This window comes from Sodiomyces alcalophilus (genome assembly GCF_042370955.1).
Source record: "Sodiomyces alcalophilus JCM 7366 unplaced genomic scaffold ACRALscaffold_7, whole genome shotgun sequence".
Classification (NCBI taxonomy): Eukaryota; Fungi; Ascomycota; class Sordariomycetes; order Glomerellales; family Plectosphaerellaceae; genus Sodiomyces; species Sodiomyces alcalophilus.
Window position 1 is genome coordinate 1301734 of NW_027263538.1, and position 23830 is coordinate 1325563.

The 23830-nt window shown below is 56.2% G+C and overlaps 10 protein-coding genes across 10 annotated transcripts; 4 read left to right on the top strand and 6 right to left on the bottom strand.

Annotated features, from left to right (window-relative positions):
* Window positions 1-1004: 1004 nt before the first annotated feature.
* ACRALDRAFT_1044265 (uncharacterized protein) lies at window positions 1005-2563 on the bottom strand. Its single transcript, XM_071015348.1, has 2 exons — window positions 1635-2563; window positions 1005-1528 (listed from the first exon to the last, which is right to left on the bottom strand). Exons 1-2 carry the CDS (start codon window positions 2308-2310, stop codon window positions 1209-1211), a joined length of 996 nt encoding a protein of 331 aa, XP_070872404.1. The 5' UTR covers window positions 2311-2563; the 3' UTR covers window positions 1005-1208.
* Window positions 2564-3250: 687 nt separating this feature from the next.
* On the bottom strand, window positions 3251-4306 carry ACRALDRAFT_1072117 (uncharacterized protein; the record flags this gene model as incomplete). Its single annotated transcript, XM_071017937.1, has 3 exons — window positions 3251-3669; window positions 3767-4208; window positions 4304-4306. The coding sequence occupies 3 exons, from the start codon at window positions 4304-4306 to the stop codon at window positions 3251-3253; spliced, it is 864 nt and encodes a 287-aa protein (XP_070872405.1).
* Window positions 4307-5504: 1198 nt separating this feature from the next.
* Window positions 5505-8173, top strand: ACRALDRAFT_1065307 (uncharacterized protein; the record flags this gene model as incomplete). Its single annotated transcript, XM_071017130.1, has 3 exons — window positions 5505-6335; window positions 6412-7674; window positions 7763-8173. The coding sequence occupies 3 exons, from the start codon at window positions 5505-5507 to the stop codon at window positions 8171-8173; spliced, it is 2505 nt and encodes an 834-aa protein (XP_070872406.1).
* Window positions 8174-8720: 547 nt separating this feature from the next.
* On the bottom strand, window positions 8721-9712 carry ACRALDRAFT_1035651 (carbohydrate esterase family 1 protein; the record flags this gene model as incomplete). Its single annotated transcript, XM_071015002.1, has 3 exons — window positions 8721-8801; window positions 8873-8977; window positions 9044-9712. The coding sequence occupies 3 exons, from the start codon at window positions 9710-9712 to the stop codon at window positions 8721-8723; spliced, it is 855 nt and encodes a 284-aa protein (XP_070872407.1).
* Window positions 9713-10811: 1099 nt separating this feature from the next.
* ACRALDRAFT_1035724 (uncharacterized protein) lies at window positions 10812-11359 on the bottom strand (the record flags this gene model as incomplete). Its single annotated transcript, XM_071015004.1, has 3 exons — window positions 10812-10848; window positions 10924-11043; window positions 11142-11359. 3 exons carry the CDS (start codon window positions 11357-11359, stop codon window positions 10812-10814), a joined length of 375 nt encoding a protein of 124 aa, XP_070872408.1.
* Window positions 11360-12005: 646 nt separating this feature from the next.
* On the top strand, window positions 12006-13775 carry ACRALDRAFT_1072113 (uncharacterized protein; the record flags this gene model as incomplete). Its single annotated transcript, XM_071017936.1, has 2 exons — window positions 12006-12102; window positions 12250-13775. 2 exons carry the CDS (start codon window positions 12006-12008, stop codon window positions 13773-13775), a joined length of 1623 nt encoding a protein of 540 aa, XP_070872409.1.
* A 599-nt stretch (window positions 13776-14374) lies between these two features.
* Window positions 14375-16314, bottom strand: ACRALDRAFT_1094757 (uncharacterized protein; the record flags this gene model as incomplete). Its single annotated transcript, XM_071019737.1, has 3 exons — window positions 15893-16314; window positions 15685-15818; window positions 14375-15631 (listed from the first exon to the last, which is right to left on the bottom strand). The coding sequence occupies exons 1-3, from the start codon at window positions 15954-15956 to the stop codon at window positions 14375-14377; spliced, it is 1455 nt and encodes a 484-aa protein (XP_070872410.1). The 5' UTR covers window positions 15957-16314.
* Window positions 16315-17429: 1115 nt separating this feature from the next.
* Window positions 17430-19079, top strand: ACRALDRAFT_1065304 (uncharacterized protein). The gene has a single exon (XM_071017129.1). It carries the CDS (start codon window positions 17630-17632, stop codon window positions 18695-18697), a length of 1068 nt encoding a protein of 355 aa, XP_070872411.1. The 5' UTR covers window positions 17430-17629; the 3' UTR covers window positions 18698-19079.
* Window positions 19080-19082: 3 nt separating this feature from the next.
* On the top strand, window positions 19083-20343 carry ACRALDRAFT_1065303 (uncharacterized protein). The gene has a single exon (XM_071017128.1). It carries the CDS (start codon window positions 19541-19543, stop codon window positions 20282-20284), a length of 744 nt encoding a protein of 247 aa, XP_070872412.1. The 5' UTR covers window positions 19083-19540; the 3' UTR covers window positions 20285-20343.
* Window positions 20344-21221: 878 nt separating this feature from the next.
* On the bottom strand, window positions 21222-23168 carry ACRALDRAFT_2110487 (uncharacterized protein; the record flags this gene model as incomplete). Its single annotated transcript, XM_071023480.1, has 2 exons — window positions 21222-22946; window positions 23043-23168. Coding segments are annotated over 2 exons (1851 nt in total), but the record flags the coding sequence as incomplete, so codon positions are not given.
* Between the last annotated feature and the right edge of the window lie 662 nt (window positions 23169-23830).

A 23830-nucleotide genomic window follows, 5' to 3' on the forward strand; every position in this document is an offset into this window, starting at 1 on the left:
TATTCTATACCTTCCCGTGCAACCCCACACGTCGATGATGAGCGGACAAGCGGCAACCAGTGGGAGCCAATGATTCTGTTGCAGCTGTGACCTTTGCCTGCACAGCCATGGATGAGCTCAATAACGGTCCACCACTGGCTCTTGCTCTGCCCATACTAGCCACTTGATTTTCTCTTTCTCCCGGACAGCCAGAGGAAGCGACAGTCATGAGGACTCCAGAGGGATCGAGCTCTATCAGTCCCTACGTACTGAATACATACTAAATCTTTGGGTGAACTCTTTTGTACAATATTTTGTACCCTGAATGAATGCTACGATATAATTTCGTGTTTATTATTACGTTGTATAGCTAGGTACTTTTAATCCACCTCGAAATTGACCCCAGACCCCTGTCCGGGAGGACCCTTACCCGTACAGTCGGTATCCCTTTATCGGGGCGTTTGCAAGAAGCCGGTCTTTTCAAGACTCCCAACCGGCTGGTTCGAGAAGGTTCGGTGGGGCAGTAACGCGGGACCCTTGACCCGTTGGCTCTGCTCCGCCGTTGCACCGCTGCACCGTTGTATTTTTTTTGGGCTACGGATAGGTACGTACCAATTCTTACTGCTTACTCCGTACTCCGTAATAGGAGAGACCGTGCGTACAACTTTGACCATCTGGTGAACAATTTCCACTCCCCAACCTCACGGAGATGTTGAGAGCCCTGCATGATGTACGTTGTATGTACTGTCTGATCTGGACAAGGCAACTTGCATGCATAGAATAGCAAGGCTGGGACGTGACTTGGCTCATCGATGCGTCACTTTACTCCCACGACCATCTGTCTCCCAGCCTCCCAGGTTTCTCAACACCACCCAGAGCGTTTTCGGAGCCCGACACCAGACAGACTGCCGCTCGATCCCTTCATCACATAACCGAGATTGTTCTCATTAGCTCCTTCAATGGCGCAAATCCAACTCGGAGATTTCGCAGAATCCCACTCTCCTAGGTAAATACATTGAAACGGTGGATCGTCTACATCGGTATTATTGAAGATATGTATGTGGCCAATGTTGTGTCCTGACGACCTACTTGATATTCTGTCTGGCGACCATTTTCAACACCAACACCAAGTGTACTTTCATATAATTTCTCCGCCATATTTTTATCAAAGGCCGATGATACAGATTGAGGGGCAGACAGGATACACTATGCCAACATGTTCCATGTGTTCATGACCACTCAAGGCTCCAAGTCTTCTTCCCTGCCCTGTAATTGACAACCTCCACGCCCGCCGCCTTTAGCGATTCCGGGATGACTTGATCAGCCTTCCTTAGCACAATCTTCTTCGTGCTCTGCTCAACCCGGTAGAATTCCCGGCCCCATGCACCCAAGAAGCCCTCAAGAACCTCCTCCGTGACCTGTTCGTCTCGAATGTCCCCCCTCTCGATCCCTTCCTCGAGCGCCGTGAGGATATACTGGCACGCAAACGGCTGGGTGAAGACGCCAGCTGCAGCGCTGCCCTTGCCCTTCTTGGCACTGATGTCGTGGGCTTTTCCCGGACCGTCTAGTCAGCTAACCCAGCTCGCGCCAATGAGGAAATGAAGAAGAGCAAGAACGAGAAGGGTAGACGGGACAGCGGAATAGGATGCACTTACGAGCGCTATCGGTACCCAGGAAAAACTTGCCACCGCTCGTCACGAGGGCATTCAGCAGGGCGGCGCGATCCTCGGGCGACTTGGCCACGGGCTTGCAGTAGCAGAACACATCCCCGACAGCATGGTCAATGACCAAGGACAGATGGTGGGCCGTGATGGTGCCGCGCACGGTGTCGCCGCACGCCCGGACCGCCTCGACGGCGTCGGCGGTAGTGACGTGCTCCAGGACGATGCGCAGGCGCGGGAACTGGCGGTGGAGGTCGAGCAGGGTAGGCAGGAAGCGCGACTCTGCGTTCATGACCGAGATGTCCGGCTGGGTCCCCGTCGGCACCTCGCCGTGGATGTTCAGGACGAGGTCGCATTCCTCCATGGCCCGCAGGGTCTCCTTGTGGCCCTCGAACGACAGGACGCCGCCGGCCGAGTTGGTGGTCGTGCCCTTGGGGTAGGACTTGATGCCGGCGATCCCGGCCGCCTTGGCCTCGCGGACCACGTCGGGCGTGATGCTCTCGTCCAGGAACAGCGTCATCAGGTAGTTGATGCTGTCGTCGATGGCCCGCAGCCGGTCCCGGTACGCCAGGGCCTGCGCCACCGTCGTGACGGGTGGGGTGAGGTTGGGCATCACGTAAACTGTGTCTACTCCGCCGGGGCGGATGGTGGGAACGACCGCCTCGCTCATGGGGCCATCTCGAAGGTGAACCTTGGGCCGCGGGAAAACGTCCGCGCCGTCGTCAGTCTGCTTGAGTTGATTCTCCGAGGAGGGACATGTGAAAACCAAGCTCCCTTACATGGAAGTCGGCCCCTGCGGGGAGAGTATACTCCTGCTTCATTTTTACAAGAGGTGGTTTAGTTGGCGACAAGAGATGTTTGACACCAATAGTGCAGCCCGACGAAACCTTTCCAAGGGCCCGATTTAACTAATCGTGGAGTCGATGAGGGAGGGGTGAAGACATTTTGTGATGCCCCGCGAAATGGGGCTGCGATAAGATAAGGGACCCAGGCCCAGTCCACCGCGCAAAAGTTCCGAGGCAGATTTTACACGCTAGCCGTGTAAGATGCTTCGAAATATTGCGGGTCCCATAACAGCCATGACAGTCGTAGTCCAGTGCCCGAGACGTGACAGCGTCAGCATGACTCGGGCTTGATTCTATTCAGCCTGACATTGCCCAGACTCTGACCTCAAGGGCTCCATGGTTGATCCGCTGGTGGATTTTCTCCTTCTTGCTCTCCGAGTGACCGCTGATATGAGCAGGGGCTAGTCAGGCATCCACGCCTCCATGGCAGATGTGACAGAGGGAAACATCAGGTCGACGAACCAAGGTGGGCTCTTGCTTGACTGCTTGCGGCACACGAAGACGACTGTACATTCAATGCGTCTTGGAGGGCTATTCGACCCTGAATTTGAAGTTCATGCGCAACCACGTACCTGGGAATGGGTGACAACCCCGAGGGCCAACTTGAAATGTGAGCGCCAAAGTAATGCATTTCATACCTAACGCACGCGTTATACATAATGCCTGGTCATCCCAAACGCCTAGCACAGCCTGTTGCGTCGTTGAAAAAGCACTTGACAAACCCAAGACGGAAACTGGCTTTAAAAACCACAAGCCTCGTAATATTTAGCCCTCGGACCTTTCAGCCGAGGGTGACTCCGAATTGTTATTTGCACCCATGATGGAGTTGACAAAATCCTGATATCGAAACACTTCGCCACGCTTCCCAAGACCCCCCGCCTGCATGTTGCGGCTAAAGGCCCTCCGCCCCGTGAAGCCCTCTATCACCTTGTCGACCTCGGCCGCCGTCAATGCGCGATCGCCGGGTTCCGGCGCCGTGTGCAGCAGTGCGTCCCGAAACTCGGCCAGGTCAATCTGCCCGCTGTCATCGTCGTCGAAGGCCGAGAAGGCGGAGATGAGCTCCGACTGGGGCGATAGTGCCGCCAACATGGACGCGAGGGAGTTGAGGAAGGCGGCCATGGTGATGGTCTGGGGTGCCGAGGGCGGGAAGAATTTCGATACGTCGGATGCATCGGCGGGTAGGCCTGAAAAGAAATGACGTGCCAGCGGTTAGCGTTATGTGATTCGGCTCCTTTCCCACGTGCGTTGGGCAAGCTCCTAATACTCGTGGGTGCTACGTACCAAGTTGGTTCAGCATGTCCGCCACATCCTCTCTATTGACGACGCCATCGCTGTCCCGGTCGAGGATTTCAAAGCCCTCCCGCAACGTCCTGACCTGGGTTTGCTGCAACTGCGCAAGTGCGTTGCCGTAGGTGGGTGCCTTGGTCGGCGACGACCGGGCCACTGGCCGCGGGGAAGCCAGTCTGTCGGCAGGTGTCTCCAGGGGCCGCGGTGTCCCCTTGGGCGTCCAGCTTTCTGCTGCGGATTTCGTCGGCGTGATGGGGTCGGCGAATCTGGAGGCGCTGGTATGGAAGGATGGTGCCTTTGTGGGCGACCCGGAAGGGGTCGTTTGTCTAAGCGGCGAGCTGGCCGAGGGCGAGGCAGGAGATTCGGGGCGGCGGAAAGGCGAGCTACGCGGAGACCCGTATCCGAGCGGGGACGGTTTGTAGCCAGCAGGCATGGCCTACAGACGATGGCGGAGGAAGGTTAGGGAGAGGTAGGTTGTAATTTCGAGGCCCGGTGTAGTTGTTACAGAGATTGGGGGCAAGGTAAACCTACCATTTTGCCCGGGATGGAGATGGATAAAGATGACTATGGATATAGGAACAGGAACTGGGGAATCCTGCGAGACCTGTTCCTTCGTTCGTGGAGTCGGAAGTTGGGTCGGCCAAGTCGTGATGAGGGAGGCGACAATGTCCACAGGAGACTTTGCTCTCGTTGTCGTTGCTCTCGGCTCTTTTTCTCTTGTAACTTCAGATTCGATGTAGTTATGAGTTGTTGGAGTGGTAGTGGTAGTAGAACGTCTGTTCAGTATGGCATGTGCTTGTTCAGAGGGTGCACTCTGATTCCCAAAGTAAACAAACGTACGTAATCAATGCTTCCCCCAGACAACGGCGCATCGATACCGCTACCGTAAGTGGGGCTGTATTCTGTGGCTGGACCAAGCCCCCCGCAAGCCACAAAACTCGTGGCTAAGTAATTTGTTTCAATGGAAAAGGTGGGGACCCCGTGCTGCTAAAAATGTTAAGCGACCTGTGTCATGGTTCCAATCCTCTCACTCCGGCCGCCCCTCAAGCTCTGGGGGATCAGAGCCCCTGTCCCGCCGCCAACCAATAAAGGTAAACCCTCATCAGCGTGTCGGGTCAAGGAGGGGGGGATCGAGGATGAGCTAGAAGGAAGAGGAGAAGAGCCGGACCGCTCCGGAGCCTACGAATCCCTGAATCCAAGTGGCTTCCCTTGGCCGACCCCTATTTTCGATCCCACGCCCCCCTTTTTTCTTTATTATTACTGACGAGATTCGTGACTGACTCGTCTGACGTTCCCACCGAGTCGACCTGTAGTCGTCGAGTCGTCTACCCTTCGACATCTCCGTCATCCTTTTTCCCACACCTCATCGGCAGCAACTATCCACGAGAGCCATCCACGAAAGCCGACAGTCCACGATATCATGTACCGGTCCAGATCGTGGTTACTAGATTCAACACCTACCCGGCCGAGGACGCACAGTTTCGAGTAGCACTCCACAAGACCCGAATATTCCGACGACCTTCTACTCCCGTCCCGGTTTTCACGTCATAGTCTTCCACCGAATTGAATTCCAACCACACCGCTACACTCAGCCGCTACTACCGGACGGTGATCGCCTATGCGCTTTGCCGGATTCAAACCGACCTTAACCCGCGCGTTATAATCGAACATACATTACCTCAGACTTCCACATCTTGTCGAACTCAAACCCTAGCTTGTGTCGCATCATATCATGGCCTCTACCAACGCCTCGTTGCCGTTCCTCACGCGCAACCACAGCAGCAGCAATATCCATGCCACCACCGGCCAAAGCGGGCCATGGCCCAGCCGCCGCACCTCCCTCTCAAACTTTCCCACCTCCAGATCTCCTTCTCAGGCGTCAAATAACTCCCGGCCCTCGCGTGGGCCCCAGCCTTCCATCGCCGAGACCGATCAGTTTTCGGATATAGGCTCCAAATCCAAGACATCATCCACCGGCGTCTCCTCCCAACACTCCTCCCTCTCGGCCACGCGACAGTATAATCCCAACGCTCATCCTTCTCGTAAACTGCGCTCCCAGTATCCCAGGGGGTCCACCGAAAATCATGTCGAGTACATATTGGTAGCATCCTTCGATATCGACCGAGGGCCCATCATGGAGCACCAATATCCTGTGGCCATTACTGGCGATGAGCACATGCTAGCCGAGCTCATGCTGCCAGATCAAGCGCACGTCCGCAACCAGGACTGGACCATATTCTTCTTACACAAAGACACGAGCCAGGAAGAGGAAGAAGAAGAACGCGCAAGGAAAGAGAGGCGGCAAAGGCGAAGACAAAGGAAGCTGAACGCGGCGGCAGGTGTCATCAACGAAGAAGATGAGGAGGAGGAAGACGATGGCCAAGATGGGGACGACTGGGCCGACGACGAATCGACAGACAGCGAACCAGAAGGCGGGGAAGGACCTCCTCTGGTCCATGTCCTCAATCTGGTAAACACAAAGCAGGATAAAACGGTAAAGAGAGGCGCCGTTGTGAAGGCCATGGCCATATGCACGAGGCATCCGTTCCTGCATATTTACAAGGTAAGGACACCCTTCGAGCTGTGCTCCTGGTCTTTGTTCTCCCCGCTGTGGATAAAATGGTTAACAATGCCCAAAGCCCCTGTTATTGCTGGCATTAGAAGAGTACTTCAAGTCGCCTGTTCCCGAGACACTGGCCATGCTGTACGACTCGGTCAACGCCATGGACTTGTCGCTCATGCCCAAACTGAGCTTGCTTGAAAGACATTTATTGCTAGCCAGCGACGACAAGGACCTCTTCGTGGAAAAATTCGAACAAATGATTGAAATGCGGCTTGCCGAAGACCGCGGCGAGCCGCTACTGGAACAACCTCCTGATGATGGCCGAAGCCCCCCGAAACGACCGGACATCTCGAGAGCGGGAACGAAAGAATACATCGAGGGCCAGGGTCAGAGCCAATCGAAATACTCGGTCCCGCGGGACACACACGAATTCGAGAGCAGGGTCATGTACAAGGGCATCCCCATCCCGGTCAAGGTACCGGTAGCCATCATGCCGGAGACGGTGGGCGATTTCTCCCTTATCAAGCTCATCCAGAAGTTCTCCGAACAGCACAGCAAGTCGCCGCAGCCGTTCCCGCTGCATCCGCACCTCACCACCAACGGGCCCAACACGCACCCCATCGTCGTGCTTGCCAATGCCCTTCTGACGCAAAAGCGCGTGATATTCCTGGGACACAACATGCCCTCGGGAGATGTGGCCGAGGCGGTGCTCGCCGCTTGCGCGCTGGCGTCGGGGGGCACGTTGCGCGGCTTCACCCGCCACGCCTTCCCGTACACCGACCTGACCAAAGTGGACGACCTGCTCAGGGTCCCCGGCTTCATAGCCGGCGTCACGAACCCGACGTTCGAGATGCACCCCGAATGGTGGGACGTGCTGTGCGATCTGCCGTCGGGCCGGGTCAAAATCAGCAGCAAGATCGACCCGGGCGCCGTGACCGAGGGAATGGTGTACTTCCAGCAGCAGAACCCTTCGTTCGCCGGGCTGGTCGGCGGCGCGTCCAAGGTGTCGGCGGAAACGGACCTGACGGGCGACGCGGCGTTTATGCGAGAGATTCTCAAGTGCATCGCGGCCCGGCGCGGCGAGCGCGTGATCCGGGCCATGTGGAGGGACTGGGTCATCAAATTCACGCGCATCGCAGCCGCGTTCGAGGAGACGGTGTACGGCGCCAGTGCCCTATACATTGGCGGCGACGATGTCGAGACGGGGCCTGGATCCACCCTGGTCAGCGGGCACGGCTATGTGTGGGCGGACGAGCAGTCGAAGCAGAAGGAACTGGCGGGCAACGTGACGAGAATCGAGGGTTGGAGAAACACCAGGAGTTACTACAGCTTCATTCAGGTACGCCGAGTTGAAAGCTGGGGAGCTGGAGATGATCATCCGTTTCTTTTGGACAAGTAATGCTAACTAGCGACGACTGGGTAAACAGGATCTTGCGCAACTGTACACAGTACGGCCACTAAAAGGCCTCGACTTGCACCACATGCACGACCGGCTGCGGACGCAGCGGCTGAGTCCAGGCCAGAGCAAGGAGATTTACATGGCCTTCGCCAAACACGTGCACAGCTACGACGAGATTTGCCTCCTGTTGACGGTGGCGCCCGAGTCGCACGCTGGCCTGTTTTACGTGGCGCTCGGCCTCTTCCACAAGGACCGCGGGGTGCGCTTCGCCACGGCCGAGCTGCTGGACCGCATCGGGGCGCACGAAGCCGGGCAGCGATGGTGGAAGTCTCTCAGCCGGTTCGAGAAGCTGGCGTACGCGCGCGTCCGCAAGGAGATGGATGGGGAGGTTCGAGGCAGGGGCCATCTGAGCCCGGAGCTGGAGCGGAGGATTAGCTAGGTGGCCTTCCCGAGCTCCATCGGGTAGCATCACTTCGGTCGCTGACCGTTGCTGCAATGCCCAGGAATAGCACGACACTAGCCTGATGGGCACCCCGAAAGCTTCTCATATGGTCTGGTCTTGCTGGAACCGGGTCCGTGGGCACCAGACTCCTTTACGGTATTTCCCTACCTTTTGTACCTTTAAGTCGGATCATCAATTGGGCTTGGGTTTTCACGTGGACAAGGGGTGTCGGCGACGGAAGCATCTTTGACTACCTCTGATTCCTACTCTACGAAGCGGAAACCTGGCATTTTACACACTTTACACGCGGTGCTTCGTCAAAGGAGAAATGAGGCCAAGGAGTCAGCGGACAATGGGATATTAACTACTAAACCTCGTTATATTCATCTCACCAGGAGCGTGGTATATCTTCGATATGGCGGTCTTTATTATCGCGCATTCGCATAGGCATTGAGCGGGCCCTTCCACGGCATTACCTTTTCCATTTCCCTCACTTCCACATCCCGCTTGCTTCTGCAACATGCTCATGCCTCTGTTGTTTTAGCTATAGTCCCAGAAACTTTGCGGCGTGGTTGACATGGTCGTGCTGGAAAGTGGCCATGAAGAAGTACGAGTGGTCATATCCCTGTGGAGTAAAGACTTGGTTAATACGACATTCCCGTTCAGTCAGACGTCGGTTTCACGTAGCCGACTTACCTCCTGGTATCGTAGTTCCAGTCCCTCGAGTCCAGCATCCTTGACGGCCTTTTCAAAGTTTTCAGGAAGGAGCTGGCCCTGCTTGTAAAAGTTGTCGGCCGTTCCCTAAGAGAAAGAAATATTGATTAGCAACGCGAGACAGGGTATGGTTACGGCCGCCGGTCTACATACCACATCGATAAGAGCATTCAAAGGTCCCTTCCACCCCTTGACCAGCTCGGTAGCGTCGTGCTTCTTCCACTCGTCCTTGTCGTCGCCCAGGTAGCCCCCGAAGGCCTTCTCGCCCCACGGGCAGCGGGACGGGTTGGCGATGGGGGCGAAGGCGCTGACGCTGCGGAACTTTCCGGGATACTTGAGGTAGAGGGACAGGGCGCCGTGGCCGCCCATGGAGTGGCCGGTGATGGAGAGGCGGGCGGGGTCGAGCTTCCCGGCGAACTCGCGGAAGACGAGGTCGGGCAGCTCGGTGGCGATGTAGGTCTCCATCTTGTAGTTCTGGGCGTAGGGGGCGCGGGTGGCGTCGATGTAGAAGGAGGCGGCCTCGCCAAAGTCGTAGGCGTCGTTGGCGCCGGGGATGTCGAGGCCGCGCGGGGAGGTGTCCGGGAAGAGGAGGGCGAGGCCGCGGGCCGAGGCGGTGGACTGCATAAAGGCCTTTTCGGTGGCGTTGTCCGGGGTGCAGGTCAGGCCGGAGAGGTACATGAGGAGGGGGACGGCCTTGGTGGAGGACTGCGGGGGGAGGTAGAGGTTGAGGGCCATGTCGGTACCGGTGACGGCGGATTTGTGGGAGAGTTTGAGGAGTTGGCCGCCGAAGGAGGCGATGGTCGCTTTCGTTGTGAAGGCCATTTTGACGGTCTCCTATCGTGGTGGTATGTTTGGTTGTATGAATGGTACGCTTACTGTCGCGGCGTTCGGTGTCTGGTGTTGATATAGTGTTGGGAGGAGGGAAGGGTGACTGGGTGAGGTGGTTGGTGGAGATTTGAGGATGGTAGCTCTCTCGGGGACGGCCGAGAATATATCTTCTTTGGTATCAGCTCAGTTTGAGGGCAATTACGTATAGAAGTCGAGTGGAGGTCTTACAGATGGGAGGGGAGGAAGCAGAGTGGTCACTGCCGGCACTTGAATTGGAAGTTACGAGGGACTCGGGAGCGTTGACCCCACCAAGTACCTCAGCACCCCGCCTTCAATTCGGCAGATGGCCCAAGACTGGCGTCATAGCTATGGTTCACGTAGAGGCTTAGGTAATAATTGGTACCGTGTCTTCGTAACGGTATTGGACTTCGTAGGTACCTGGCTTTGATCCGAGAAACGGTGCTGGCGTCAAATTATGTACCTAGGCTAGGATCTACGGTGGTCTATTGCCGTCCATTGTAAACTGGAGATGAACTGCCAAAGGAACTCGTGCCCTTGACAGAACGAGACAATACCCGTTCCAGACACTACCACGGCTATCGGACGCTCTGCGCCTGGAGAACCTACTCTTCTCCTGGTCATTTGTCGGTTGGCCACATCTCGACGGCATCTTCCTTGCCATCTCGTTCACTATAACAAACCCATGGCCCGAGAGAGCCGACGGCTTGCCGACTGGATATTCGCTGGACCATGGGATCATGGAGCCTCGGAGCCAGAGCTCAACGAAGGCCGACCCAAACCTTCATGCCGAAGCATAATGGTACAGAGGTTTCAGTTCGAGCAAGGTAAATCTGCGAGAATGAACTGCGATGGACTGTCACGCAATGAACAATGCAGTAAGAAATCGACAGGTCGCCCTCAAAATCAGATCTCTTTCCTGGAACGCCTCGCTTATACTCAATTGGTAGCACACTGGTGCAAAAGAGAAAACAATCCACCGTAGCAGGAGCAGCTGGACACGTGTCAGAGAAAGCACTATGCGTTGCCTCGCTTCGACTCGGCCTTTCCGTAGCTTGTCCAACCTATTACCACCTCACTGGAGTAGTTCTTCGCAGGTCCAGTCCTCATAGCTGACGGGAGCAACAATGTCAGTCACCTGGTCATCCCGGGCATCATCATGTCCCATCTCGTAGCCATCGACTTACTATCCGTCCGGCATATATCGGCGCACAATGAGAGGAATCTTTTTTTCCCGAAGCTCCTTGATCGCAATTTGCAGGGGATCCGTCTCGCCCTCGAGGTCGACAAGCACGGGAGCATTCATGCTGCGTGAAGAGAAACAAAGCGCATCAGTCCAGCGCTCGTATTCGCACATGGTCGTTGCTTCTCCCATTCGCAACACCCCCCGCCGGCACAAACCTACCTGATCTGCAAGGCCCTCGTCCCTAGAATGCGCGCCCTCTCGTACTTGGTCATGTATGGTGTCGTCGTCCTCTGGTCGTCGGGAATCTTCTTATCCTTGTGTGACTGGATGCCGCCCTTGCCTGCGTTGGCCGCCGCCGAAGGGTCGCCCGACGCAATCACCTTGTCGGCATCTTCCTCGCCTTCCTCGTCACGACCGACTTGCTCGTCGTCTGCCATTTCCGGGTCGTAGTATTCGGGATGCTCATCGTCATCGAGCACGGGCTCGTCACTGTATTCAAAGTTAGATTGCTAAGAGACCCAACGCGGTTTGAAAACCCCGGGTTCGGCAGCAGCAGGCTGCCTCTAAAGTCTTGTCACATACGCGCCGGCCATGTCATAGTTGTCCTCGCCAAAGTCAGACATTATGAGTTTTGCTGAGTAGAAGAAATAGGAGTCCTGGTCGATGTCGAGAGCCGCTGTCGTCGTGCAATTGTTGGTGGGGGCGCGTGAGGAAAGGTACGGCTGGGCTAGTGGTCAAGCAAGAAGAAGGGGAGAAAAAAAGAAAAAGATAATCGCGACGCTGCGATGCAAGGATTTGTTATCGTCGCCCTGCGCTAGCGCCGGCCAACTTGAGAGGTACATGGTTACAAAAAAGCGTAAGCCACCACCGCCACGCACAATCGCTTAGTGTGGCTTTCACGCACAACAACACACCCACCATAAGAAAAGTTGCTGTACCAACCGGAATTGAAAAAGTTACACTCACCGCCTACAATTCTGCCGGTAGAGACATGTACGGATAGCTCACATCGAGGTCGGGACAGAACTCTCTATCCCGACCAGCCGTTTCCGGCCTTGGAGAGCCCGAATGGTGTAGTTAACCATGCCGAAACGCAAGGCGGAAGGAGACGGCGGGATTGAGGCTGAATTCGAGCCTCCTGCATCAAAGAAGCTCCTCGTCGAAGCTCCCGAACCTACAGGTTGGTCCCAGTTGTTCCAATGCTGCACAATCCATTCCATTCGTTGATTAACCAGGTCAAGGACTGCAGACGACCACTGCCATGACCATGACGAAAATGATGATTCGACGAACTATTCCTGGGACACCGCTACCAAAGCAGACACAGTCTTCACGGCGACAACGGCAGTCTCCAACCGGTCTCGCAAGTTTCCGTCGGACCTGAAAACCATCAAGTGCACCTACCCGGACTGCGAGAAGACCTTCAACCGACCCGCCCGCCTCGCCGCCCACCTCCGCTCCCACACAGACGACCGGCCTTTTATTTGTACGTACGAAGGCTGCGACAAGACATATCGCGAGGAGAAGCACCTGCGCCAGCACATCAAAGGCTCTCATACCCAAGAGCGTGCCTACGCGTGCACCGTAGATGGCTGCAAGAAGTCCTTCTTGACCGCCACACGCCTCCGCCGGCATCAAGAGGTCCACACCGGCCAGGACCGCTATCGCTGCCGCGAATATCCGCCCTGCCAACAGAGCTTTCGCAAGCACAGCACCTTGCAGCGCCATATACGTGCCGAACACCAAGGCGGGCCTGCCTTCCTATGCCCGGAAGCCGGGTGCGGCGCTGGCTTTGACTCCCAGGGAGCTTTGAGGAACCACAAGAAGCGCCAGCATAGTGAGCCTAGCTTCTGGTGCGACGAGTGCGCGCAGGAGGTGGACGAGAAGGGCGAGCCTCGACGTGTCGGATTTACCTCCTTCTTGCACCTGCAGACACACATTCGCAAGGAACACCTGAACTGCATCTTTTGCGACCTAAAATGCAAGGGCCAGAGCGAGCTCGCCAAGCACGTCGAGCTCCATCACTCGGATGTCCCGGCCAACGCACGCAAAGCCATCCAGTGCACCTGGGATGGCTGTGGGAAGAAGTTTACCAAAAAGAACAACCTCAATGCCCACATCCGTTCCGTTCACCAAGGTGTCCGCTTTGTCTGTGGCGGGGTCGACCATTCAGACACAGCTGACCTGAGAACCTGGTCCAATGACCAGGGTTGTGGTGCCTGTTTCGTCACCAAGGGCAACCTCGAGACGCACATCCGACATGTCCATCTCGGACTCCAGAGACCAGTGCCAGTTCTCACGTCATCCGAGTGCGACACCACACTGAAGGCGTCCAAGCGAGCGACCGGAAACACAATCGACATCATCACGGGCGCCAACCGAAATATATCTTGTACCATTCCCGGCTGCCAGGAGCGCTTCATTCGCCATCACGATTTCGAACAACACCTGGCGAACCACCCCGACATGCTCACAACCTCCTTCGAGCAGCAGCCTGGCGCTTCCGAACCTAACAACGCGGCGGCACTTTTCGAGTCTGCGGTACGCGGGGAAGAAGAGGCCGTCGCCTCCATCGACGGCGCCCATCGCGCCATGCCGGAATTGCCATTCCTAGGCATGACCCAGACCATCGCGTACGACGACGAGGCCCCTGCGCCCATGGAATCCATGTTCCCCCTCTTCCCCGACAACGAGCAGTTTTGGTTCGGCGCCGGGGACGATTTCGATTATGACATGCCCGGTGCGGGTGATCCGTCCTGGCAGCGAGACCAGGCGGAGATGCGCGCCCTCATTGACGGGGAGCTCGATAGGCTTATCGACCCTGCTTTGGGGGGTGCCGGTGCTGCACAGTAGGGGAAAGCGGCGTTCTAAACAAAATGGAAAAGAGGATTAGGTATAAAGAAAAGTTGAATTCAGTTTAACGGCCGGTGATGTGGGATATTGGGAGACAAACGGCACGATGTCACGACAAATCCGTTATACCCAGCTTGATGGCTTTATAGATGTCGTATTCTCGGTGGTTTGACAACTTGTCGGAGATTTGGAACTCTGATTCATTTTGGGATGTCTCAATGTTGCATGGTACGGTCATCATAGGGCACGCGCGCAGAATGGAAGTGAGAGTTCAGGGGTTCCAACGACATGATGCAACACCGCAAAAGTAGTGCAAATAGCACGTCATATTCATTCTCGTAAGGACTGTTCAAGATTCATTTTCTCTCGTGATACAAAAGCATATGCGCAATATGAGAGCACCATAACTCCAGTGTGTCAGAGAACACCCCTTCATAATGGTCTAGTCGTATTTTCCTCATCTCTCGTCAAAAACACCCTTCCTTGTGTCGTAAGATAAACCAAAACGGAAAAAAAAAGGAAAAGGAAAAAGACATATAGGTCGAGCACCGCTCAGTGAAACCGCCCGGGTCCACCCAGGACCATCGGAGAAAAGTAGATCATTCAGAAGCGATGGCGCTGCTGACGCCGAGTAACGCCATGCCGAGGAACCCAAAGAAGATGCACAGGTTACGGTTGTGGTCGAGACACAGCGCCTCGGCGAACAGCTGCAGAGCCACGCTGACCATGACCCCGGCGGTAATGGCGAACATGCATGCGTAGGCGACGGCGCCGGGGGCGAGGTGGGTGCTGTCGGCGAGGCGGAACCAGAGGACGGCGATGGCGGCGCCGAGGGGCTGGGAGAGCCCGCCCAGCACGGCGGACCAGGCGAGGGCGCGGAGGCGCGAGCCCAGAGCCATGTACAGAGGGAGGGCCATGGCGAAGCCCTCGGAGATGTTGTGGACGAAGATGGCCATGAAGAGGCTGAGGCCGAGGGTGGGGCTGGCGTGGTTGGTGGCGTAGGTGATGAAGCCCTCGGGGAACTTGTGCAGGGCGATGGCGATGGACGTCTGGAGGCCGAGGGAGAGGAAGGCGTTGGTGGGGACGTGGTGGTGGTGTTGTGCCTCGATGTCACCGTAGTCGTCGCAATTGCTCCGGATCTCCATCCCGTCTCCCTCCTCTGGCGGGAGCGACGGGGCGCTGTGGCTGCGATGGCCGGGCTTGGTGGGATCTTCAATGGCGGCGGCTGCAGGGTGCGCATCTCCGTCGCGGACGGCCTCGTGTGTCCAGGTGGCGGCACGCAATTGCGGTGTTTGTCGGGAAGAGTTCAGAGCCCGGTTGCTGACATGCTTGAAACACTCTTGGGCACAGGGATCGGAATAGCCGTAACAGGTGCCGCCTTCGTTGCAGTTACACTTGGTGTCCTTGACAAAGGACATGACGCGCTGTTGTACTTGGGCGATGGACGGTCGCTGCGGCCGGCTCCTGTCGCGGTGGTGCTCTTCAGTGTGCCCGTTGGTGAGGAGCGGCGTGGTCTCGACGGGGTGGCCGTTTGCGTGACCATGGTGGTGTGAGGACCTGCCGGCGACGGTGTTCCGAGGGCGGTCATGGTCATGATGGTGGTGGTGATGGAGGCCGCGTGGTCGGCTTCGACCTCTGGAGTGGTCTTTAGGTTCATCGTGTGTGTGGTCGCAGTCGACTACGTGAGAGGGAATGTAGCGGTGCAAAAGTCGAGAAACGAACTGGATCCCGACGAAGCCGCCAACGAAGCATCCCATCAGAATGGCACCTGTTGTCTGATCCGAGTACCCAGCATCGAGGAGATATGACTTGGACTCGGGGAGCATGTTGCAGAGGGCAGAAAATAGCTGGATGGCCTTTGGTCAGCAGGCGATCTGTATTTGATGTATGGCGAGCAAACTATACGTACCATGACCCCAAAACTGAGGCTCAGAGCGCAGGCGAGGAATGCATTGCTGTCTTGGATGCGAAAGTCCGCTTTTCCGGGAACGACGCGGGAGATGAGAAGATCGACGTAGATGATGGAGGCGCCGGCAACACACGCTGTTCGGGCAAAGAGATTTGTGAGCAAACCGGCTGTCTATTGAGTTTTGGGAAGAGGGAACTGGGAGGCCAACCTATTCCGCTCACAATACTCATAATCCAACCCCTCGTGTCGTTATTCAGTGAATACGGCTCCATGGCGGTGAACCCTCCTAATGTATACTCTTTTGTGTCGGCTGCATGGGAGACCCAAAAATAGCTGCGGGACTGAAATGGTATGCAGAGTTTGATTCCGGTCAGAAAGCTGAGCTTTCCAAGTGCAGTTCGACAACCGACAGCGATCACCGGGTCGAAGGAAGCAGATATGCCGATGCAACTGAAGAGATAGAATATATATGGTAGAGGGTAGAGAGGCCAAATGTGGATCCTGCCACTCGAGACAAAGACAATGGGGGTCGGCGATATCCTTTAGTGATACAATGTAAGGATGCAAGGAGCGGTGGTTTAGGAGTAGCACGAAATGTCGGTCGAGGTTGGTAGACGGTGGACAATGTGCAAATAGGTTTGGGGTAGAGGAAGTAGAGGAAGCACCATGAGACGATGAATTTGATCCTTCACTGCATTTTGATTTGATAATCGGGAATATCCTTGTGCGTTATATGTATGCTGGTGATGTACCATGGTTGTATCATCGCACTCTATTTACTGGTAGAGATACCCCGCAGGTTCGAGTCTGGCCATCAGGGTGCTCAGAGCTGCTGACAGCGTGGGGCGTTCGACCCAATCAGCGTCTCGAGTTCCAACTCGTGAAGCCCAAAGCCATCAAGGTCCCACATCCCGATGGTATTTTTGTAAGTACCAAGGTACCAAGCACAAAGCCGTACGACACAGCAGACAGGCAAAGAAACTCGTTGATTGGGCTGCTGGCCAGTATGACGACACTATAAATGGGATGACTTTTAATAATCCTTCGGTATTCAGTCTTTACGATGTAGAGAAAGGTTCCCAATGCGGATGGGACTGGACTATCTTCTTCCACTACGAATACATCCCAAGCGCGATGAATACAAGCAAAGACATGACGCATGCGTCTACGGACGTGTAGAAGTATCTTGGTTAGCTAAGCTTGGTCGTCTCCGGGTACCTGCACAGGGAACCACGAGATGGGGGCGAGCACGTCGACGACGTTAGTGTAACTGGACATAAACTCGGGGTCCAGAGAACGACTTATCCAATAAAGACTCTTTAACGTTGGAAGACAAAAGTTGTGTTACGAGAATCCTGGTCGAGGATGGAGACGAGAGTACGGAGTACGAAGTAGTGTTTACAGTAGCTAAGCCCTGAAAGATACATGAATTCACGCGATCTTGTCCAGGAATACAATCCAATGTCCAAGACAATATCCTTATTTTAACTAGAGTCCGACTATCCTCACATTCGAGCCATACAGATAGCTCCCCGACAGATTCCCCAGCATGTAGAGTCGGCGACAGTTGGATAACGGCCTCTAACGGCTTATCGCTCCGCCAAGGCTGGCGGTACCTAGGTACGTAGCACACGTATTTTCGTAGCTCTAGGTACCCACTCTCTGGGCATCACCGGATCTCTGGGGTCAGACGCGTACTAGCGTAACGGTAAAAAAAAAAAAAACGTGCACCTTCCAACGCGACTCGACTTCATCACCTGCCAGATTAGCAACAATTTCTGTCCCACGCCAGCTTTTGGTTATCGCATGTCTTGTTCAGAGTCACGACCAAAAGACGCCTGATATTGCCCGACAGACGACCTATACCCACCACTCCCCCGAGATCCCTTTTAAGTACCAAAACGCCAGCCCGTTACAACACCTCAGTGGTCCTCCCGTCGTCACCATGTCGAAAGCAACTTCCCTCGCATTCGTCGCTGCTCTTGGTGCTGGAGGCGGCGCAGCTCTCACCGCAGCCATGTACTCCCTTCGACCCTCCAAACATACCGAGCCCACGACGACGACAACCACCGCACCTGCACCGACCACTCTCGCTTCCACCTCACCCGTACCAGTCCAAGCAAACCAAATCTTCTCGAACCCCGCCGCTCCCTCACCACCGACGGTCGCCTCACAGTCTCCTGCCCCCGCCAATCCCTCCACAGGACCGGCCGTTGATCCGGCCGGCTTCTTCCAGTACGGCTTCCCCGGCCCGCACGCCGACCTCGCAACCCGAGCGGCCCTCATCTCCTCCTTCGACCGCCGCACGCGCAACCCGCACTGGGTCGTCGAGCACATCACGCCCGAGTCCCTGGCCCGCAGCGGCGGCGACCGCAAGAACTCGACCTTCAAGGAGGACCCGGGCGTCCCGGAAAAGTTCCAGGCCAAGCTCCGCGACTACTTCCGCTCGGGCTACGACCGCGGCCACCAGGTCCCTGCCGCCGACGCCAAGTGGTCCCAGGAGGCCATGGACGGCACCTTCTACCTGACCAACATGGCGCCCCAGGTCGGCGACGGCTTCAACCGCGACTACTGGGCCCACCTCGAGGACTTTTGCCGCCGCCTCACCTCCCGCTACCCCAGCGTCCGCATCGCCACGGGGCCGCTCTACCTGCCCAAGCGCGACCCGGTCGACGGCAAGTGGTACACCCGCTACGAGGTCATCGGGAACCCGCCCAACATCGCCGTGCCCACGCACTTCTACAAGGTCGTCTTTGCCGAGGACGGCCGCGTCGGGGGGCCTGTCGCCATCGGCGCTTTCGTCCTTCCCAACGCCCCGATCCCCAACGACAAGCCCCTCACCGACTTTGAGATGCCCCTCGAGGCTGTCGAGCGCGCTTCGGGCCTCGAGTTTGCTTCGAAACTGCCCCCGCAGCGCCGTCGCCGCCTTTGCGCCGATACCAACTGCGCCCTCGTCATCCGCGAATTCGGCCAAAAGGGTGGTGCCAACAAGGGCAAAGGTTCCAGCGCTTAGGATGTGCGCCGGACAGCGGGAGTAGAGGGGTGGGTGGTGTCTTTAACGCCGTCGTAGGGGCTGCGTGGGGGAAGGATTGTACAACATTAGGGCATTTGGCGACATTTTGCGGACGACCCATTCCTAGACTACGTGCATTGGATGATTGTTTTCTTGCTTTTTTTATTTTTCATTTCTGGTTTTACTTCTTACTTTTTTTCCTTCCTCTCCAATCCCTACCAACACCCCGATGTAGTTTCCTTTGCATCCCCTCGATCCCGTTCCTTCTCCCCTTCCTTGGAGCACACGATGTGCTAGACGCATTCAACTAGAGCGACGGGCCTGTCGCGCTTATATAATCGAAATGCTAACATAAGCCTGCGTAAATACATCGACTACATGCCTCTCACATGACTGCCTCCCTGATCAACACATAAGCTGCAACCAAAGGCTACACCTTTATCGCGCAGGGGTCAACTAAAGGCCAAAACAATCAACTTACCGTCACGTACTTACGTTTTCGACGGAGCCTGTCAGCCACCAGCAAGTATACAGAGACAGCGCGTTGAACCCGAATCAATCACGTACGCGAAATGTCCAGTTAATCCAAAGTCCGGACTTCCTCACGAGTTTGTGGAGGCCCTTTGCGGAAGTTTGCTGCTGGCTCGTCTCTGGATACCTAGGCAAGTGTGCAATTAGACACTTCACGAGTGCGGTCGCTCTGCCCCGAATAGATTTTACACTCGATCATCAGTATCCCACGGCGCCGTGACTGGAGCTCGCTCACATCGATTCTTCCAACGCAAATCACGACGTGGTTTCAAATCTACTGATTGACTGGCTAGAGCCGCCGCTAGACTGGCCATGACAGACAAAGCGAATATACCCGATACAATATTGGAGAACCGTGTTGTTGGTTATGGGCTTTCGTCCCGGGTTCTCCGTTTCGATGCCGTCGCGAAATGCTACTTATCTCGCGAGACTGACGCGCGTGCGAGAGAGATCACTGTATACCAGCGACTGATATCAGAATATGGCGAGTCGCACGATTGCATCGTCCCATTTTATGGGGTATTAGATGGTAGTCTGCTACTACAATTCCAACCAAACGGCTCCATAAGGCAATATCGCACAAGACAGCAACAGCCGGTTCCCTTACAGACCCTGCTTCTCTGGGCTGAACAAACCGCCAAGGGCGTCGAATTCCTCCACAGCAAGAAAGTTTTACACGGTGATCTATCCTGTAACAACATTTTTCTGGATGCAGATCTTAACGCCCGAATCGGGGATTTCGCGGGCTCATCTATCGACGGACTGCCCTTCCTCACAGTATACGAGATCAGCCACGCACTTCCAAACGACACGTCAGTTTCTATCAAGCGAGAACTATTCGCCTTAGGATCAACGCTATACGAGCTGATGACTGGTTATGCCCCGTTCTATGGCAAAGATACATCTGACGTCGAGAGACTCTTCAGTCGGGGCCAGTTTCCGTCGCTGGAAAAGGTGCCTGTGGTAGACCAGGTCATTCTCCGGTGTTGGAAAGGACAGTATAACACGGCGACGGATGTGTTAAAGGAAATACATGAAAGTATTACTCTGTCCTAGCTCACAAGACCTCCCATACCGAAATTGATCTCTTAGGTCGCCTAGCATCTGCGGTACCGAAAAACAACCAGATATGCCCAACTTTACTCAGCGGCTTTGTGGCCCTCGCCCTCATCAGTATCCTTCCAATAACCTTGTGGCTAAGCCGAGCATAGGGCTCCTGAGAGAGTGTGACCTTTCAACTCCGTTGAGCTTAGCCAGTTTACCGTTTTTTGTATTAGTCCTCGAGGGCGCTAACAAGTACCACCATGGGCAGGCAGTACATTCGTGCGGCTCCCAGAGTATATATTTTCTTGGCGACTTGCTTCCTATGCCAAAACCTGTAGCTGCTGGCGTCCAAAAGCGGTCCCCTATGTAGGTAGGCAGCGGCACACGCACTTACCCTGGAATTATTTCACAGGGCATTCATGTAGACTTGGCAGAGATATTGGCATAGCGAAGCATAAAGCATACCTGCACCAGATGAGTACGAAGTAGGCAGCCCATGTTATCTAGTACTCACATGCACAATATACGAAGTACGATGTACGTACAAAGCACTTCCGAGGTACTCTTAACAATTTATACGTGACCACTGCCCGTGAAGGTTAGACTCACTGTACCTTACGTACGCGTGAACCAAGATGCGCAAAATCAGAACATCTCTTCCCCAGCTTCTCATCACGTGGCCACGAGCGAATGCACCTGACTACACCCATCGCTTGCTGACTCGGATACATTGATTCCATGGTTGTCACCTGTTGGGAAAACTGACACCGTAACCGTGTTGGTCCACCCGACCTCCACCGTCACGAAAACCTGACGCCCAGGGTATCTTACCCACTACTGTACTCTTCATAAAAACCAATATGTTACTAATACAAGCACATATACGCCCCCCTTTCCTACTTAATGCCTCGTCGACCCAGGCCTCCCTGGCCCCTCTGAGCTACACAGCTCACCTCGCCCGGGTGTAGTGTCCCCGTCGCTGCTCGGCCTTAAGACTCTCCTCTTGGCTGGGAAGCGGCGCCCTTCCTCGTCTTGGGTCGTCCGCGGCGCCGGGTGGAGGCGGAGCACCTCCCCCCAGGCCGGGGAAAGATGGGAAACCGGGCGGAAGGCCACCTGGCGGGGGAACAAAGTTCGGGGGCGGTGCGATCCCCCCTGGCGGCGGGGGTGGGGGTGCGGGGAAACCGCCGGGAGGGGGAGGTGGGAGGGTGCCGCCGGCCTTTTGAATCATCTCCGCAATCTTAGCCAGGTCGGCCGGGTTGCTGGGGTCGATTCCGGGTAGAGGTGGAGGTGGCGGGTGCTGACCGTTCAGCCCCGGCAGAGGGAACGGCAGAGGGGGCGGGCCTCCCGTCGGACCACTCACGCCGGGGATGGGGGGTGGCGGGGGGACGGGGTGCGTCGCAGAGTCGTTGGATTGCGGTATAGACAGGCCGGGAAGTCCGGGGAGACCTGGGAGACCGGGAAGGCCCGGGAAGCCAGGGGCCGAGGGCTGTTTGATGGGCATCTTCTGATCGACGAGACCTTCCGCCTCGTCCTCCATCTCCTGCTCCTCTTCTTCCTGGCGCTGACGGCGCATGCCGCGGCGATCCCACGTTCCCTGCGCCTCGGCGGCCGCCTCGCCAATGTGGTACCTATCGCGGGTGTAGTCGATGTCGCCTGGACGTGCGCGAGACCAAAACCGCGTTATGCGGTCGTTGGAGCCGGAGGCCAGGATGTGGCCCAGCGGGTGCCAGTCCAGAGACCAGATGGCGAAGTCATGGGCGTATGGGATCTTGTGCGACGGGTGGATGGTCTGCGCCAGGCTGCCAGACGGGTCCGGGGTGTCGTACGGCGAGGGCTGGACGGCCTGGCCTGCCGGGGTGTTGGGCTGGTCGATGATGTAATGGAAGAGCGAGCCGTCGTGGCCGCCGGTGCTGAGGAGGTTGGAGTGGATCGGGTGCCAGGTCAGGGTGGAGATGTCCTTCTCGTGGCCCTTGAGCAGACAAATGTCGCGCATCATGCGCAGGTCGAATACGCGGGCGGTCTGGTCTCGGGCGGAGGTGGCCAAGCAATCGCCCTGCACCTTCTCGAACAAGGTCTTGGTGATGGTGTTTTTGTGGCCATGGAGGGTGGTCAGACACCTCCCGGTGCGAGGGTCCCAAAGCTTCACGAGGTGGTCCTTCGACCCGGAGACGAGGAGTCCTTTGGTAGGATGCCAGTCGCAGCTCTTAGCGTCCCATCCGTGGCCCCTGAGGACGGATTCCTCGATGCCGCCGGCAAAGTCGAAGATCTTGAGGGTGGAATCGTCGCAGGCGGTGACAAACTTGGAGTCGTTGGGGGAGAAGGAGAGGTCCCGGATAGGGTCACTGTGGGCCGAGATGCTCTGGAGGTTGTTGAAGTTGGGCTGCCAGTACTTGACGATGCCGTCGTGGTCGGCCGAGAGGAGCCAATCGTTGTTATGGGAATATGCAAGGGTGCGGATGGCCGAGTCATGGGCCTGCATGATGGTTTCGAAGTTGAAGCCCGTGCCGTTCCACAGGGTGAACTCGCCGCTGCTAGAGGCCGTCAATAAGCGACGGCCTTCGGGCGTCCATCTCACGACGTTGACGGGGTGCTTGATCTTGTTGAGTGATGAGTGAAGATGCTTGACTGGCAAGGCATCCTCGGGGTCTGCCCTCTTGACGGCAGGAGAGGCGAACTAGATGCATGTAAGTCTAGGTAGGTGTAGGCTAGGTCTAGCTCGGTGTCTAGACCTGGCTATTGAGTCTACCACGTAAAAGGGACAACGACCTACCTGCACAATGTAGCTGGGGCTTGGTTTTTCATCCTGGGCCGTTAGGATGGCAGGGGTGGCGGTTGCTCCTGGGGCACGGTGGCGCATCCAGGTAGCAAGAGTCGCGCCATAGTCAGTGACGGGGCCTGTTGAGGTGAGACTGTGGTCAGCCTTCTTGCGTTCCTCCGATATCAACAGCCAAGCGAGGGGGGAAATGAGGCCGGACGGCCGCGTTCATCGGCACAGGGACACGCTGGTTGAGACGGGACACACAATGACGGGAAAAAAAGAGACGAGATAAAAAGAAACATACGTCGACCTCTGGCCCTGGGCTGGAAGCCGCCATCAGCACCGTCGGGACCTGCGCCGAAGGCTCCTCCGCCTCCTCTCCTATCGGAGTAATCCCCCCGGGGTTCGTAAGCCATAGTTAGGCTCTCATGTGAGGAAGACGAATTGCGACGCGGTCAACTTTTGGGCGGAAAACGGTATGGCGATGGGGAGGAAGTATGTTGGAATGGCTAGAATATGCGCGAATACCACGGAGGAGAGACAGGAGCAATATTGATTTGCACTTTTCCCTTGGCTTCAATCGGGTTCCTAAGAAATTCTTGTATTGGCACTGAGAGGATCTGCTGGTCGAGGTCGTCGAGTGAAGCAGTCGGGAAGCGCGTGGGGGCACGGACCAGTCGGGTCACATGGTGATAAGCTGATAAGCTTAATCATGTACGTTGTATGCCAGGATGAGCTTCAACGGCGAGACATGTCTTTGACGTCCAGATGCCCATACGACACAAAGGGTACAACGTATG

Bases quoted from the DNA above. Each gene is read 5' to 3' on its own strand.
- ACRALDRAFT_1065304 (XM_071017129.1), top strand. From the start codon at position 17,630: ATGTCGAAAGCAACTTCCCTCGCATTCGTCGCTGCTCTTGGTGCTGGA.
- ACRALDRAFT_1065303 (XM_071017128.1), top strand. From the start codon at position 19,541: ATGACAGACAAAGCGAATATACCCGATACAATATTGGAGAACCGTGTT.
- ACRALDRAFT_1044265 (XM_071015348.1), bottom strand. From the start codon at position 2,310: ATGAGCGAGGCGGTCGTTCCCACCATCCGCCCCGGCGGAGTAGACACA. The intron at 1,529-1,634 runs GTAAGTGCATCC...GTCCGGGAAAAG, and splicing joins CCTGGGTACCGATAGCGCTC to CCCACGACATCAGTGCCAAG.